The following is a 14,955-nucleotide window of genomic DNA, read 5'->3' as shown; positions in this document are numbered from 1 at the left end:
GACCTAATTTTGTCACTTTAAATAATTTAGCAATTCCTGCCTCTGTGTGAGCGAGGCACGCGCCAATGGTGATAAGTGTCCCCCGAGAGAGCCTTACCGTACTCTGGAGGGTGGTCTCCCAGCAGAGCAGGCTGTCTCTGGCGCTTGTTGGGGTTGGCATTCACATCTGAGAGGCACCAAGAGACAAAAAAGGGGGGAGGGACATGAAAGAAAGAGGGGAGGAAAGAGAAGACAGAGTGATAGATGAATTGACTGAAGAGCGATAGGGTAAGAAACTGGTCCAATTATAGGGCCTGGTAACCATCTATCTATCATTTTAACACTGAAGAAGTCAGATATAGGGAGAAATACAGGGGCACCACAGAAAGGGGAGCTCTAAACTCATAATTAAAAGTACTCGAGCCTTAACGCTGACTCACTTATTCTACAAATACATTTTCATGAAGCAGGCCTAAGGCCAATTCTCCACTTCGTTCCATTTGTAGGGAACAAATAAATAAAAGCCCATGACCATGCAAATACTGCACATTTCCACAAAAGATGAATGCATATGGACAGGGGTGATTAAATCTACAACACTATTTGACTACAACATGGTTCCCACAGACAGCAAACAAAAACCAATCCAACAGTCCCCACAGCTAATCCCTGCTACGGATGTTCTGCAGATATGATCTATAAAGTAGTTGAGAAGGGGTGGGGGTGGGAGGGAGAGTGCCTAGCACGAACACACACCTTGAGCATTGCTGCCATTGCCTTCTGCATCAGCATCTGTATAGGTACACATATGGCAAATTATCAAAAACTCAGGCCAGGTACCACAGATTAAATCAAATCCATTACATTTCATGTGTTTCTCTACAACAGATGACATGGTTTCGAAATATAATTTTATTAGTCCTGGCCAAGATGGGGGAAAGAAAACAATAGTTAGACAACTTGAAATGTTCAACAAACCAGCCCTGCAAATTCCCCAATACAAAAAGGCAAGGAAGCATGAGAATACTCACACTAACCAACCTGATTCATCAGCACATTTTATCAGTCTACAATCAGGTCCAAAGACCAGCCTTTGTGAAAACTGATTACTGGCCTCTAAGGTCACCAATACCCACAACTATACAGACCAAGGGGTAAGTCCAATTATGGACCTGTCCAACTCATCAGTTGTAAACTATACTCACTAGACAAAACTCAACATGGTCCCCATCATTTATATAATGCAATTCGAGAACTGCTTCCTCAACAAACTCCACAGGAGTGAGCAAGTATGAGCCATTTCAGAACTGACTGAGGGGCTTGGGTACTTTGCCACATTTCTACATCATTTATGAAAACTTAAAACAGGCTGAAAAAAGGCCAGCAACTAATTTATAGGGAACAAGATCAGCTGACAGACTAATAAATTCTAAAAATGGGCTTTGAGTTTTAAGGCAGCGTTCCATATAATTCAGACACAGGAGAGCATTAACCAGTTGGTTAATGTGCAACACAGTATTGAAGATGGACAGAAAGTTTTACATTGGTAATCTTAAAACAAAAACAAAAATAAACACTTAATCAGATGATATTTTTTTTCCAATACAACAGAAGCTTGTGGTTACTTACAGAACACACTTAAGAGGAGAGAAGGCCAATGCTGGTAGCGTGCGCAGAAAATTCACACTAGCAGCCTCCTTTTCTCCATCATCTCCCTTTTCCAATTTGATCCATCCTTTCCAGGTCCTCCAGTCCATCCACTCCTGTCTTCAGTTGCCACCACGTGACTGACTACTCATTTCCTTATTGCCACTGCAGTAGATGCCCGTTTTCTCCAACCAGAGATCCTTTTAGCACACTTTGCTTGCTTGCATCGTACGTGGAGCATAAAGCTGGCACTTTGCACATTTCAGACAGACTGCCGTCCACACTAGCCACACAATGCCCAACCTGCATCATACGGAAGGTGTTACTCAGGCCTCATCAAAGACTTATGGGGGAAAAAAGGTGAGGGAAAAAAAAAAAAAAAAAAACATCCACACAAGAGTTGCACTATGAAAGGAAGGAGAAAGCGGTGGAGAAAAGGCAAGTAGCCAGAGCAAGGACAGATAAGGAAGAGCAGGAGGAAGGGGGGGGGGAAAAAAAACCACACAGACACACATACACCTGGTTCCCAGCAGACATACCGTAGAGCATTAGAGGAAATTTAGGCATGTGGTCTGTCTGCATGTCAGTGCGTATGCTTGTTGGCATGTTTGCAATGTCTTCGTGGCCTTTTGTTTTTTTCTAAGACTTCTTCCAGTGTGTTGCATTAAGTGTTACTGGTCAGTGACGTGCACAACCGACAGGAACAATTGAGGAGGATTTAGGTGACGTGTTGGCATGTTTATCTGTAGTGTTCACAGGTGGTAGTAAAACACACGTGTTCTGTGTGCTATGGTGGGCATCAGGGTCATGTTTGTCTGTAGGCTTCATCAGTTTGGTGTTTGGTGTGGACTTGGTCCCCATAGTCGCGAGATGTCTGTTTGCATCTGGTGTGTCAAGTGTAGTCGCCTTCCCCTTCTGGAGATGTGTCAAACGGGTCCCTCTGACGACAGTGAGATCATGACTCACTATTTAAGTTATGTCTCGAGTGGCGTGTGTCTTGACTTACGTCACAACCGCTGGGAGGGCGTGGAGAGCATAACTTAATGCCAAGCGTACCAACAACCCAGAAGCCCAGGGAAGCATGTGTTGTGCCATGGGAAAAAATAAAGAGTAGGATGTCTTCGTGGCGTAGGATCTGTACGGTAGTAGTAGTACAATAGAAGTATGTGTCGAGTGATCATCATGTCTGCTTTAATGGACTGTCACAAATGTCTTTTCTCTGGTTCTTGCAGTTTCTTTGTGCCCTTCCCACTGCATTCAGGGGATAATTGTGGCAGATGTGTTGCATTCTCTGATTTTGTAACAGAAAGTGGAAATGTCCTTGAAGAATTGGTGGTGGGCATGGTGATGGTAGTGGTGGTGGTGTCAGGAATGGTACTGAGAAACAGCTGTGTGTCTTCAATTGCGAACAGACAAAATGTATTGATCCCATGTGTTCCAGTGCATTTGGTTGAGGCAGTTGATTTTCGGAGTGTCAAAAGGATATTCAGATAACGGGCCCTAAGGTGCAAGGAGCAACCATGGAGGGCCAATTGTGGCCGTGTTTCAAGACAAGATAATTCTGTCTTGCAAAGCATGATTGGGCTGAATTTAGGCACCAAGGCCAAAGTTTACAGTTTTGGTTTTAGAAATTGCATTAAGCCTAATAACTTTACCTTTAAGATGCAGCAGTGTGGTGAGGAAATACTGCCAACCAATTGCAATTCACTAAAATTAACCACTCTGCAATCACAGGACATTTTGCTATAGTATATATAGGTATAGCTATAATATTCCAATAGTACTACCGACAACAGGTAGTCACATTAATTGGGTCAAAAAGGTATCACCCATGTTTGATGTTGTACAAATAGACCCACTTTACCTGTGATGTTTGACAATCATTCTGATAGAGGAAGTTTAAGCAATTGAGGAAGCTTTAGCAGCAGATAAGCCTTGAGATCAAGTATATTCAGCAACAACCCCTGATCATCCAACATTGTCTGTTAAGGGACAACCATTTTAGTCCATTTTCAATAAAATCAGGATACACACACACACACTTCACTCTTAACAGTGCAAGTGTGTACTTAGTTAATCCAGCCCTTACATACTTTGCCATTAATGTCAATTAGACTATTTATTAAAAGCAGCCAGCCAAGGTGGCAGAAAGAGCTTTTAGAGCATTATTCTTGTGTACAGATAAATTAAGCATGTTAAAGTTGATCCTTGCACTCCGTAAATGTGTCTGGGTGCCCGGCGAAGGGGCTGATCACAACACTGATGACTACACTAAGAAACCATCAATGCTTTTGTGATCAGCTTCCACACTCACCAAAGCTCAATGTGTAGGAATGTATGTAAAGACATGTCCCAAGAGAAAGCCAGAACATAGTACTAAAGTAAAAGCTATAATACATGAATAAGTTAGCTACCCCAGAGGTCTGCCACCTCACCAAACCCACCCTCCCTGTTACCCACTTGTTCTCCACAGTGGCAGTATGGGCGCTGGGTAGTGTCAGTATTGACGAAGTGTGGCGGTTTGTTTTACCTTGGCCGCTCAAAGTGGGGTTGGTGTAATCCCAGGTGTCCTGATCGTTCTTGAAAACATTGAGGCGGGTTGGCTACAGGGTGGGGAAAAGGGGGGAAAGAGCATGATACCACAGGACAAAACCAATCAATTTCTAGAAGTTCAGTGTGACCTAGGGCAGGGGTAGTTAAATAATCATGAAATATAACCTCCACTTTTGTACTCACCTTAGCATACTCAATCTTCAATGTGCAGCAACCAGAGTAAATGTCAGCTCCATTGAGAGAAGCCTTAGCTCTCTGAGCACTCTGAACCGAATCAAACGTGTTTCGAATTAAGGAAAATTATCATGCACAAAACAGAGGTGAAAGAACTTTATACATCAGCAGACAATAGTCATCTCTACATCCCATTCCTGCCATTAAAGCGCTCAAGCTTTTTACACATTGTGGCTGTGTTTTCAAAAAGTATTGCATACATGTGACTCCTTGTCCTATGCTGCCAGGTGTGGCCTATTATGGTGCGATATATAATTTTTTTTTAAAATCATACAAATTGTTTGTAAACATCACCAAAACATGGTTTAGGCAAACAATTTCCCCAATGAAGTGTCCTTATCTTGCTTCATTATTCCCAATCATGTGCTCAGAATAACGGGCTAATAGAACACAGCATTAGACGAGTCATGGTAGACTCGTAAAACGACTAGTCAATGAAGGTGAGGTCACCTCTGTTAACAGAGTTGGGTGTGGTCCAGTTGTTAACAAACTGTAAGAACGAAACTACCGTTTGTTAGCAATTGTTGCCAGATTTCATAGTTTTCAAAAAGTTCCGTATCCACCTGTCTACATGGCAAATTAATGGTTGTGTTTAAAATATATCATTCTTGAACCAGTTGAAGAATTAATACATCAATTATACATGACATGTTGCCCAAATGCACAACTGTTCAGCCATCTACTCAAGTTCCCTGATTGCAAAAGGATATTCCACCATGGCCTGGACACCATTTTTCCGGAAGATAACAATCCTCTGAACTGGACCACAATTGTTGCAAATAGTGTACAGCACATCCTGCACAGAAAACAAATAATTGATTATACTTATGTAACCAACAACTTGTGTAAAGCCACAAATAAAAAAGCAGTTATCAAACTCACTGTTGTGATTGGATAAATGGGGTTCATGATGGTGAGTAAGAGAACCAGGTTGACACTCCGGGAATCATCCGAGTCACTTGGACGTGATATTTTCTGGCTTGTGGAATAGTTGATGAAGGCAGGATTGCCTGCTATGTAGATCTGGTTGTCATTTGCGTAGGTCACGGCATTACACGACCCGCTCATGTCCTCATATTCTACAAGGGCCTGGCGCTTCTTTGGCATCACAACCACGTAACTGCATGGGGAAAATACAATGTTCATGGCATTGCCACAGATCCCCAAAATGCTTTGCGTTCACCAATGGTAAAATGGCATGATGACACATTCTGAATCTCTATTCAGTAAAGGCTAATAATGTTGCAATGTCTCCATAGGTCACGCATGTGCTGAGCAGAAACATGGACAAATTACCTGATTGGGCCAAACTCCTGTAAGGCTTCAACGAGGTCTGCTTCCGTGACGCCATCGACCAAACCCCTTACATGAATAACAACGGAGGGGAGCGTCTTGTGAGGGTCCTCGTAGCCCTCCTAGAACACGAAAGTCATTTAGATGTGATCAAAAGCATCAAATCCATTTCATCAGAATGATTCTATTGTTATAGTAACGTTAATGATAATTACAGTATACTAAAACTAGCCGAAACGTAACTGGCGAAAACCAGCGAGTCTTGTCCGCTTGGCGAGCAGAGTGCAGACAAAGAGTGCAGGCGCCTTGCCTTGGCCACCATGGCCTCGGTCAAAGAAACTGGCTCTACGTCAATGTTACATATAATTTCGAGTAGTAAATGCAAAACGTATTGAAGTCAAATACGTGCAGTTTAAAAGAAAATACAGCGAATGCGTAAGATTTTAAAATGCAGCCGAGTCACGTGAGAATGTTAACGTTAGGCCTAAGCTAATGTTTGCCATCTCTATTGATATGACTAGCCTCATGGCTAAATTTGCTAGCGTTCCGAATTCCTCCCCCTCCTAAAGGCCGTTAACGATATGTTTATAAAATAAGAATCACATTTGGGAAAACACATGATGCAAAAATTATCTGATAGATAAATCTAAGACGGGGAGTATAGTAGATCCATCTGTAACTAAATAGCAAAGACCCCAAAACGTGGCCCGACTAATGGGCCAGGTCATTCATTCTGCAAACAAAGCCGCGTTAGGTTAACCATCGAGCATTAGTAATCGTCGGCTAAGATTTAACGCTAGCAAACTAATAGCAATCTAACCAACATATAGAACAAAATCAACTCGTCTGTACATATATAACCTCTATACATCGGATTCAATACTGTAGACCGCTGATTTCAGTGGCTTCACATAAATTCGTATAAAATGCTAAATTTAAGCACGCCTCCCTCGTTGCCCGTCCTGCTAGCTCGCCTCCTAGCTAGCATTGCGGTAATGTTAATGTTTGTCGCATCTTGAATTGTGGGCTGCGCGAATCCTCTACATATTTTCATTCTAAATGTAGAATGAACCCATAAAATTAGTTCTTAATTCACTAATTTCAGATGTAAAAGGTGTTTGTTATTACCATCCCGTCGTTTTCGGTTTTTTGCCTTTTCGTCGCTCTGCCGCCTTCGCTGTAGTAACGACCTGTCGCAGCCATCTTGTCCCCGTTATGCTAGCTAAATACACGGTCTCACACTGGTAACGAAATGGACGAACGGTGAAACAGATCGACTAACCACTCCCTCCACTGACAAGCCCAACACCCAATTGGCTCACTCGCGTATCAGTTTAAATATGCTGATCTCCTACCCAATAAAAATTGAACAACGCAACCCAGACAACCCCCTAAACTAAGCAGACATGTTGAGATGAGATTATGACCTTCACTGAAATGTACTCTGCTGGGGTGTAGCCAAATTTGAGGTACGAGCTGTATGTATCACGATTGTACTTGGCGGTTTCACTCGATCAAATGTAGTCACATTCCGTAAGAATGAATTACAAATATATTTACTTACATTGTGTCTAAATGGCAGAATCCTACAACCTGCATTTGTATGACTACTAGAACATGCTTTGGACTTATCGCATGTCTAACTACTACGGTCCCATTGCTCATCAAGTGCGTGTCCTTCGCAAGACATCAGATTTATTTGACTTTGTTTTGTTCCTCACTCATTGCACCCCTCATGTTCTTATTCTTTGTGATTACAATCCTTTGTGTAAAAAGTATTAGAGGGGTAATAAAAGTATTACAAAGTTCCCACTCTAAGTCAAATGTAAAATTCCATGACCTTTCCCTGATTTAAATCCTGAATTTCCAAGACTTTCTAAATAATGAATGGTACAATATACCCAACAATGATTTCAGAGCAGCCGCGTAGCGTTTAAGAATCATTTACTTTTTTAAATGGGAATTGAATGAACAAAGTTGGGCTACAAGCAAGCAGTAAAAATTAAGATTCAGATATTCACTAGTTCCACATGGAAATATTTGCATTCATATATTTTGGCAAGTACAATTTAACTGCTACAACAACATTCCCTGATATTCTATAACTGTCACAACAATTATAAAATTCCCTGACTTCCCATTTCCAAAATGCCATGATATTCCAGAAATTCCACGACCTGTGGGAACCCTGGTATTAATTCCACTTTGGAATGGTGTTTACGAAATAGGTTGGGGTGACATTAATTCCACATGCTAATAAGTCATTTTCATTCAGGTTAATATAAAGTAAATAGGCAAGCCAGTGGTAATGGACTGATTTATTTCAAAACCATACTAAACATCCAGCAAAAATAAAATGTTGAACACAGCCCTCTTTTTGTATCTTTAATTAAATAACATTGTCATAAAAGAAAGGCTCAACAAATGTGGCATGTTGTAAAAATTCAAACTGGTAAAAACAAATCACTGACCAAAGCCACTGTCCTTTCTACTCCAGTCTTGTACACAATGACAAAAGAGTTGGTAATTAATACTAGGTAGATCAAGGACATTCATTTTTACATTTGTATGCGGGTGAGACTTAACACAAACAGTAGTCCTTAGGGGGGAAGACAGCTTTGGAAAAAAAAGAAGAGGGAGATAGGGGGTTTGGGTTAGGTTTCATCTCAGTCTGTTCCAGGAGTGGGGCTCTTTTTCGGGCTGGGAGAGCGGGAACGGCTGAAACAAACACAGAGAGGTGTTAGTGCAGTTGTGAAAATGTCAGCAATCAATCACAATTCACAGAAACCACTCCGACCTGTACCTATTAGCAGTCTCTGGGGTGGGATGAACCTCAACCCATCACCCCCACTTTCACTGCCAGTCATACTTTTCCATTTTCATGTCTTTATGACACTCAAGCTAAGGTTTTCACCCATCCTTAATTCTGATGGCACACCCTTGTGAAATGTTGTATAATTACAGGGATTAAAACCCAATGCTACACTTGATCCATCCACTGGTTAGATGTAGGGAATTAACTGACAAGAGTCTGCCCTCAGGGAAATGCTACAAAACAAAAAAAAGGTTACAAGTTAGCCTTGTTAGCCTACAAGTTACACAACCAAATAATTGGCCAATGCTCACAATCATGACTTCACCTTGCAATATTAAAAATAAAGAACACTACAGGGACACTATGGTCATTCAAGGCATTAACTCAAAGACCACAGGTCTCAGCCATCTTTATCAATCACACCCTAGAACACCACTGACATCAATAACATTAGTGAAGCTATGTGTAGAATCTATGTGTAGCCCTAACATAGGTTGCAGGGCCAACTCCAACGTTATTAATAGAATCAAGTCTTATGTTCTTCCCACTCGTATACACACGCACGCACACACGTACACACGCACACACACACACACACACACACACACACGACAAGACATGCTCTGAGTAGGTCAATACAAAAAGAGCACAAGTGAATAAAAGGTTCGGTTCTGATCAAGAATAACAGCGACTCTTGGGGTTTTTCTTTACCTTTGAAGACAGTGGCAGAAACAACATGTACAGAGAAGCGACGGATGCTAGAACTTGAAGACACACTCGGAGGGTCTTGAAGTCTGATCTCTCGTCAGCTCTCCTTTCCCTCTTTCTCTCTCTCTCACACACACCCTCAGAGAAGCTAAGCATTGAGGCCGCAGATTTGAAGGTGTGGGGGGCCATAACTGGTCGACTGAGCTCTCTCTCAGCGTAGCACTGGTTTGCAGTAGATGTGGTAGTCGGTAGTAGTAGTGCATGGATTTCTGGGAGGGGATGGGGTAGGTGGAACAACTGTGTGTGTGTGCAGATAGGAGCGTCTTGGTCAGAACGTGCGTCGGACGACCTCATGAAACCACCATGGCGGAGGCTGATCTCAGGGCATTTTCTCACCCTCCCGAAGGACGTTTTACACAGCAAGGATGAACCCTGGTCAGTGCTTGAGCCGTCGACTCCCACACTCTTTAGAAAAAAAAAGGGAACAGCCTGGAGCAATTGGTCAACGGAGTATGATCACGAGCCGATTCTCTCTTTTGGATTTGGGAGGGGGGTTCTCTGATGCACCCTGTGGCTAATCAATATGAGGATGGATCTGGGGGGAAGAGAAGAGAGAAGACCACGCCCTGTTGCCCCCCTCCTGCCCCCTCTACACCCCTTACCCAATAAGTGCCTCTTGGTGTCTAAGCTGTGTTTGTCTCTGTAGCTAAGCAGTCATTATAAGCTTTTATTACTATATGTATCTAAAAAACAGGCAATTAAAGAAAGAAATTCTTGAGGATCTGAAAGACTATCCCTAACACTAGTTTCTGAAGGGAAAACATTTCTATCGTCCCTGACTAACCCTTGCTATCCCCACCCTACACCTGACCTCTTTCACCCATTTCCATCGACGGCTGTCCATCGTCACATGTGTAGCTCGGTGCATTCTGGGATGTCAGCGAAGTTCAGGCGACGGTTCATCTCTGCCACGTAGTAAAGGCCAACTGGAAAGCTAGCCTCAACTTATCCAAGTAAGCCTAACCTGACTGTGAAACCACTGAATCTAACATGAAGTAGCAGTAATATAGACCTTCTTTTTAATAGGAGTGGCTAAAGAACATTTGCAAAAGTAAACATGTACATTAAAAATACTATATTTCTATTTTTATTTCAATTCTGAGCAAAAACACAGCCTACTCTTTGGAGGAAAGTCCTGGCACTTCTGGTCACAGCAAGTGGAGCTGATTCTTACCTGTTTCTCTTAGCACTTGGGGTGCGTGACCTGGAGCGGGAGCGGGATGCAGATCGACCACGTGGACGTGACGCAGACCGTGAGCGAGAACGCGAACGACTGAGGCAATTGAGGGGAAAAAAAAAAAAAAATTTTATATACACCTTTGTTTGCTTCGATCACAGGCCCTTGTTACGTACTGCACGTAGCTCCCAATAGAACCTCCAGTTACTGCTTACCTCCGTACTGGAGTCCTAGACTTAGATCGTGCTGGAGAGGCAGACCTTTAAAAGGGGTAGAGGAAAAGAGAATTCTGATATTACTGACAATCACAGCAAAAATTTGAATAACTTGGTTGCCGGTTCGATCCCCGACCAGTAGGAACGGCTGAAGTACCCTTGAGCAAGGCTCCTAACCCCTCACTGCTCCCCAAGCGCCGCTGTAGCAAGGCAGCTCACTGCTCCGGGTTAGTGTGTGCTTCACCTCACTGTGTGTTTACTGTGTGCTCTGTGTGTTCACTAATTCACAGATGGGATAAATGCAGAGACCAAATTCCTTGTATACGCAAGTATACTTGGCCTAGAAACCTGATTTACATCAAACTAGTTCAAAATTAAGAGACCACTGCAAATTTGAATATGACCGTCAATTTATTCGAATGTCACTCAGCAACCGTAAGATGGCATCCAAAAAAATGTGCAGTGCAGGGGTGTGATTCTTCCGTTTTTGCAACTTGGAATTCCGTTTTTGCAACTTGAAAATGAGACCCACGTAATTCGTATAGATCCGATGAGTTTTTTTATTTAAAAGGGGGGAGGGGGGGGTCTGTCGGTCAGAGGTAGGCTATATTTCTGCATAACACAGGCCATCGTTATAACAGGCCACTGACAATGACGACAGGTTTTGTGCTTCACATCTTTTCGAATATCACGCCTAGTGTATACCGTTTACTAGTGGATTTCATTGAAAGTGAAAGTAGACGGCTGATCAGCTGCGTTCTGAAGAATGCTTGATTCAAGTTCAGTGTGTGTGGCGCACTAGTTTCTCAGCAGAAGCCATGAAACGGTAAAGGTCAACAAATTTATTTAAAAAGACATCATGTATGAAGTTTTTTTCCCCCTCGTTTTGGCTTTGCATCGGGTTCGCCGTCAGGATTTTCCGATAATGAATCTCGTGATGCTGATATTGAATTTTAATTTCTGCGTGTGTAAGCTGTGCTTAATGTTAGCTGTGACGAAGGCCATCAGGCCGAAACATTTGTCAATTAATGATGTAATTTGATTATCTTTGGAACTGAAATATCAACAACCTTCAAGTTGCAACTTCTTCAATCAGCATCAAAATATCAGGCCTATCACATGATTCACTATTTTGTACGTAGGCCCAGAGGACTGTTAGGGGGCAGGCTATATATTATCATCAAGTAGGAGTATAGCAAATAATTTAGTCAACATTTTAATTGTTGGTTTAAGTTATAAACAAAACATGTTATAAATGGAAAAAATCCAGGGTTCTGCGTCACTGTTGGCAAAATGATCATGATGGCCTATATATTTCAGCCATATTTGGTTTAGTCTTGTGTAGGTCTATAGGCTATATCTACTTTGCTTCATTAAGGCCCTTTTCTAGTGCCACCCTTGCATAGGATTTGCCTCATGAATTTTATGAAGTGCGATGTAAATATATACGGTAGCCAACACTATAGTACTCATACCATTTGGGGGGTCAGTGTCTCTCTCAGCCAAGGGGTCCTTGGGCTAAAAAAGGTTGAAGACCCCAAGTATAAAGCAATAATCTCTGGCAGTTTCTTACCTGCTACGGCGCCTGGAGTAAGATGGTGACCGGTACCTCCTGAGAGGAAAATAAGACATATACATCAGCAGATCACTCAGATATAGTGGTGGAAACAACAAGGACTGGTGGTGGTGATGATTACCTTTCATTGCTACGACTGCGAGACCGCGAGCGGTACCTTCGTCCCCTGGACCTAGAGCGAGACCTGGATCTGGAACGGGACCTGGGGGGGGGTAAAAACACATCATATAAAATATATAAATCATGTATAATAACATGTTCATGTTCATAAGGTCTTGGGTGGCAGGGTGCTGATGCTGAAGATGAGGTGATGGACTCACCTGCTGCGACGACTGCCTCCCCGCTTGCTGAAACGGTAGCAGTCATAGGCATAGTGCCCCCGATCACCACACTGGTAGCATCGATCATTTGGGTCAAAAGAGCGGCGGCCAGGTCGACCATAACGAGACTTCCGGGACAAACCTGTAGACAGCTCCACCCGTATGCGTGATCCACAAAGTACTCTGAGAAAGGACAGATAATGACAGCAATCAGGAAGATGGGGCCAAAATCAGTGCTAATTCCAAAACATGCATTCGATATGGTGCATGACTTGAATTTCCCCTTGGGGATCAATAAAGTATCTATCTATTTATAACAGCAGTGCAACTACCCATTTCTCAATAGGCATCGACAATATGTTAGTGTCAGAGGCAAATACAGGGGAGGACCAACTTGGAACTCCAAAACCTATTATAGACCAAAGCAGAGGAGTCATCTTGCTTACTTTCCATCCATGCCCTTCACAGCATCCTCAGCGTCACGGGAGTCTTCATATTCCACAAACGCAAATCCTGGAGGGTTCCTGGCCACCCAGACGCTGCGCAGGGGGCCATAGTAGCTGAACGCCCGCTCTAATTCGCCTTTTGCAGCTCCATTACCCAAGTCTCCAACATAAACTTTACATTCCAAGTTCCGAGAGGAACTTCGGGATGATGAGTAGTAAGACATCGTCCTCCTAAAATCATAACATGACATGTTACTCTCAAAACAACACACAGCAACTTTAATTAAATAATAACTCTGTATAAGTATGCATTTTTAAATAGCCAGTGCAGTCAATTGAGTAAAAGTGCAGTCTACATAGTTACTGAGAAGCATGTTGGCTACCCATTGAGTAATCAATGCTTTAGTTGTTGCATGTTATAGTTCAGACGGAATCCTGTTAGCTTACTTGCTAATTTAGAAATACTACGTTACTAACAATTTAACTTGATTATTTATTTCGTCAACACTGCTAAACTGACCAATGTTACATCTATACAGTCTAGAAAGACAACTTGGTCTGATGCTATTGGTTAACGTTACTAACCAAATAGCTAGCCTCGGAAGGCATGAAAGCTACAAGGAAGCATGTTGACGGCAACGTTCGGTCACGTTTACAGCTAACCTTAGCCTAGCTTTAAACCGAAATGCTAAACAGGCTATAAATATGAAATAAACCATCTTCAGACTCAATACAACATCACACGATATTCATTATCGTCTGATGATAATCTTTCATATTTGCAAATTTGACAGTAACAAAGGCCAATAATCTGATAGAAAGATTAACATGAATAGGCCCGTCTACAAAGCACGACAGCGACAGGCTGAGTTCACGTTAACTCACTGGCAACAACTAAGCTAGCAGCTAGGCTAACTAGATTAGCCAAATCTGCTATTTAAATAAACAATAACACAATGGTCTACTGCTCATGTGCTCTAAAATTACACTGCCTTTTAAAAAACGCCAGGAATCAATATTACACAGCTACAGTAGTTTTCCATAAACGTTACCGTTTGAACACCCAGTTCCGTGTTCAGTTGCAGATAATTAGCGCGAGGTTACTGCAAATGTCGCACACCTAATCTCGCAGTGCGCAACCAAGCAACCAGCGCCAGCAGCAGAATGACTTGCTTCCTTTTAAGGTACTTCCGCGCGCCACCGCAGTCAACAGAGTACATTTTGCTGCTCAAAGCTCTTCTTCTTCTTACTTAAATTTAATGGCGGTTGGCATGCCAACTTGGTGCATTACCGCCACCAACTGTTTGGGGTGTGGAGCTTCAATGCGGAATCAGACGCCTGTATTTATCTATCTTTTACTGTCTATGGTATTTATTCGTGTAAAAAAAAAAAAGAATGGGGTGTAATCTTAAATTCTATTGAAAAGACCAGTCTCCTTTAAATACCGCATGCCGATGGTTTAACTGAAGAAAAGGAAAGTAAACCCTCTACTGTTAAATGTGTACCCCAAGCCTTTGATGTCTTCTAGTAGTGTGGTTCTCTGTGTTGTATGTTTCACACTCAATACATGTTCTACAGTCTCGGTCTTGTCACAGTGAATGCAGAGTCCTGTTGTGTGTTTCCCCTAAACGGCTGAGATTGTGATTGAGATATGTATGCCCAATTCTTAGTCTTGTGACCACCGCTTCTCCCCTTCGCTTTCAACCACCCTGCCTCCTAGTAATTACTTGTTTCTGTACTTTATATAAAAAACTACCTTTGGTCTCCTTTTCCCACTGTGCTTGCCATAGTTTGTTGACCTCTGTTTTAATGACACTTTCCATTTCTGTCCATTGAGCTGACTTAAGAGCCCTTTTAGCTAAGCGGTCAACTACTTCATTGCCTTCTATGTCAACATGGGATGGGACCCACAGAAAACACACTGTTATATTA

General features: G+C 42.4%; 2 protein-coding genes across 4 annotated transcripts in view; both read right to left on the bottom strand.

The window, feature by feature from the left end:
- Positions 1 to 7,159, bottom strand: part of LOC125308012 (heterogeneous nuclear ribonucleoprotein L-like) — a gene marked incomplete in the record, with an annotated part of 10,397 nt that extends 3,238 nt beyond the window's left edge. Inside the window, 8 exon segments of the mRNA XM_048264207.1 lie at positions 98 to 166; positions 736 to 771; positions 4,157 to 4,229; positions 4,363 to 4,459; positions 5,124 to 5,209; positions 5,296 to 5,533; positions 5,710 to 5,828; positions 6,835 to 7,159. Coding sequence (XP_048120164.1) covers positions 98 to 166; positions 736 to 771; positions 4,157 to 4,229; positions 4,363 to 4,459; positions 5,124 to 5,209; positions 5,296 to 5,533; positions 5,710 to 5,828; positions 6,835 to 6,909 — 793 coding nt within the window.
- An 847-nt stretch (positions 7,160 to 8,006) lies between these two features.
- On the bottom strand, positions 8,007 to 14,231 carry srsf7a (serine and arginine rich splicing factor 7a). Of its 3 annotated transcripts, XR_007195815.1 has the most exons (9): positions 14,076 to 14,231; positions 13,024 to 13,254; positions 12,578 to 12,760; positions 12,379 to 12,459; positions 12,255 to 12,293; positions 10,682 to 10,726; positions 10,464 to 10,562; positions 9,233 to 9,694; positions 8,293 to 8,424 (listed from the first exon to the last, which is right to left on the bottom strand). XR_007195815.1 is itself a non-coding variant. In XM_048264254.1 (8 exons), the coding sequence occupies exons 2-8, from the start codon at positions 13,245 to 13,247 to the stop codon at positions 8,373 to 8,375; spliced, it is 723 nt and encodes a 240-aa protein (XP_048120211.1). In that variant the 5' UTR covers positions 13,248 to 13,254; positions 14,076 to 14,231; the 3' UTR covers positions 8,007 to 8,372. The 3 variants fall into 3 exon arrangements, 2 of the variants coding, with proteins under 2 accessions (XP_048120211.1, XP_048120212.1); XM_048264254.1 differs by lacking the exon at positions 9,233 to 9,694 and having other exon boundaries at positions 8,007 to 8,424; XM_048264255.1 differs by lacking the exons at positions 9,233 to 9,694; positions 14,076 to 14,231 and adding an exon at positions 13,609 to 13,632 and having other exon boundaries at positions 8,007 to 8,424.
- Positions 14,232 to 14,955: the final 724 nt, after the last annotated feature.

Source organism: Alosa alosa, chromosome 15 (assembly GCF_017589495.1).
Source record: "Alosa alosa isolate M-15738 ecotype Scorff River chromosome 15, AALO_Geno_1.1, whole genome shotgun sequence".
NCBI classification, from domain to species: Eukaryota; Metazoa; Chordata; class Actinopteri; order Clupeiformes; family Clupeidae; genus Alosa; species Alosa alosa.
This window is presented reverse-complemented; position numbering and strand designations above follow the sequence as displayed.

Excerpts from the sequence above, each read along its gene's own strand:
- srsf7a (XM_048264254.1), bottom strand. The coding sequence starts at position 13,247 with ATGTCTTACTACTCATCATCCCGAAGTTCCTCTCGGAACTTGGAATGT. Across the intron at positions 12,294-12,378 it reads CGCAGTCGTAGCAATGAAAG|GAGGTACCGGTCACCATCTT; the intron begins GTAATCATCACC and ends TTTTCCTCTCAG. Across the intron at positions 10,727-12,254 it reads TACTCCAGGCGCCGTAGCAG|GTCTGCCTCTCCAGCACGAT; the intron begins GTAAGAAACTGC and ends CCCCTTTTAAAG.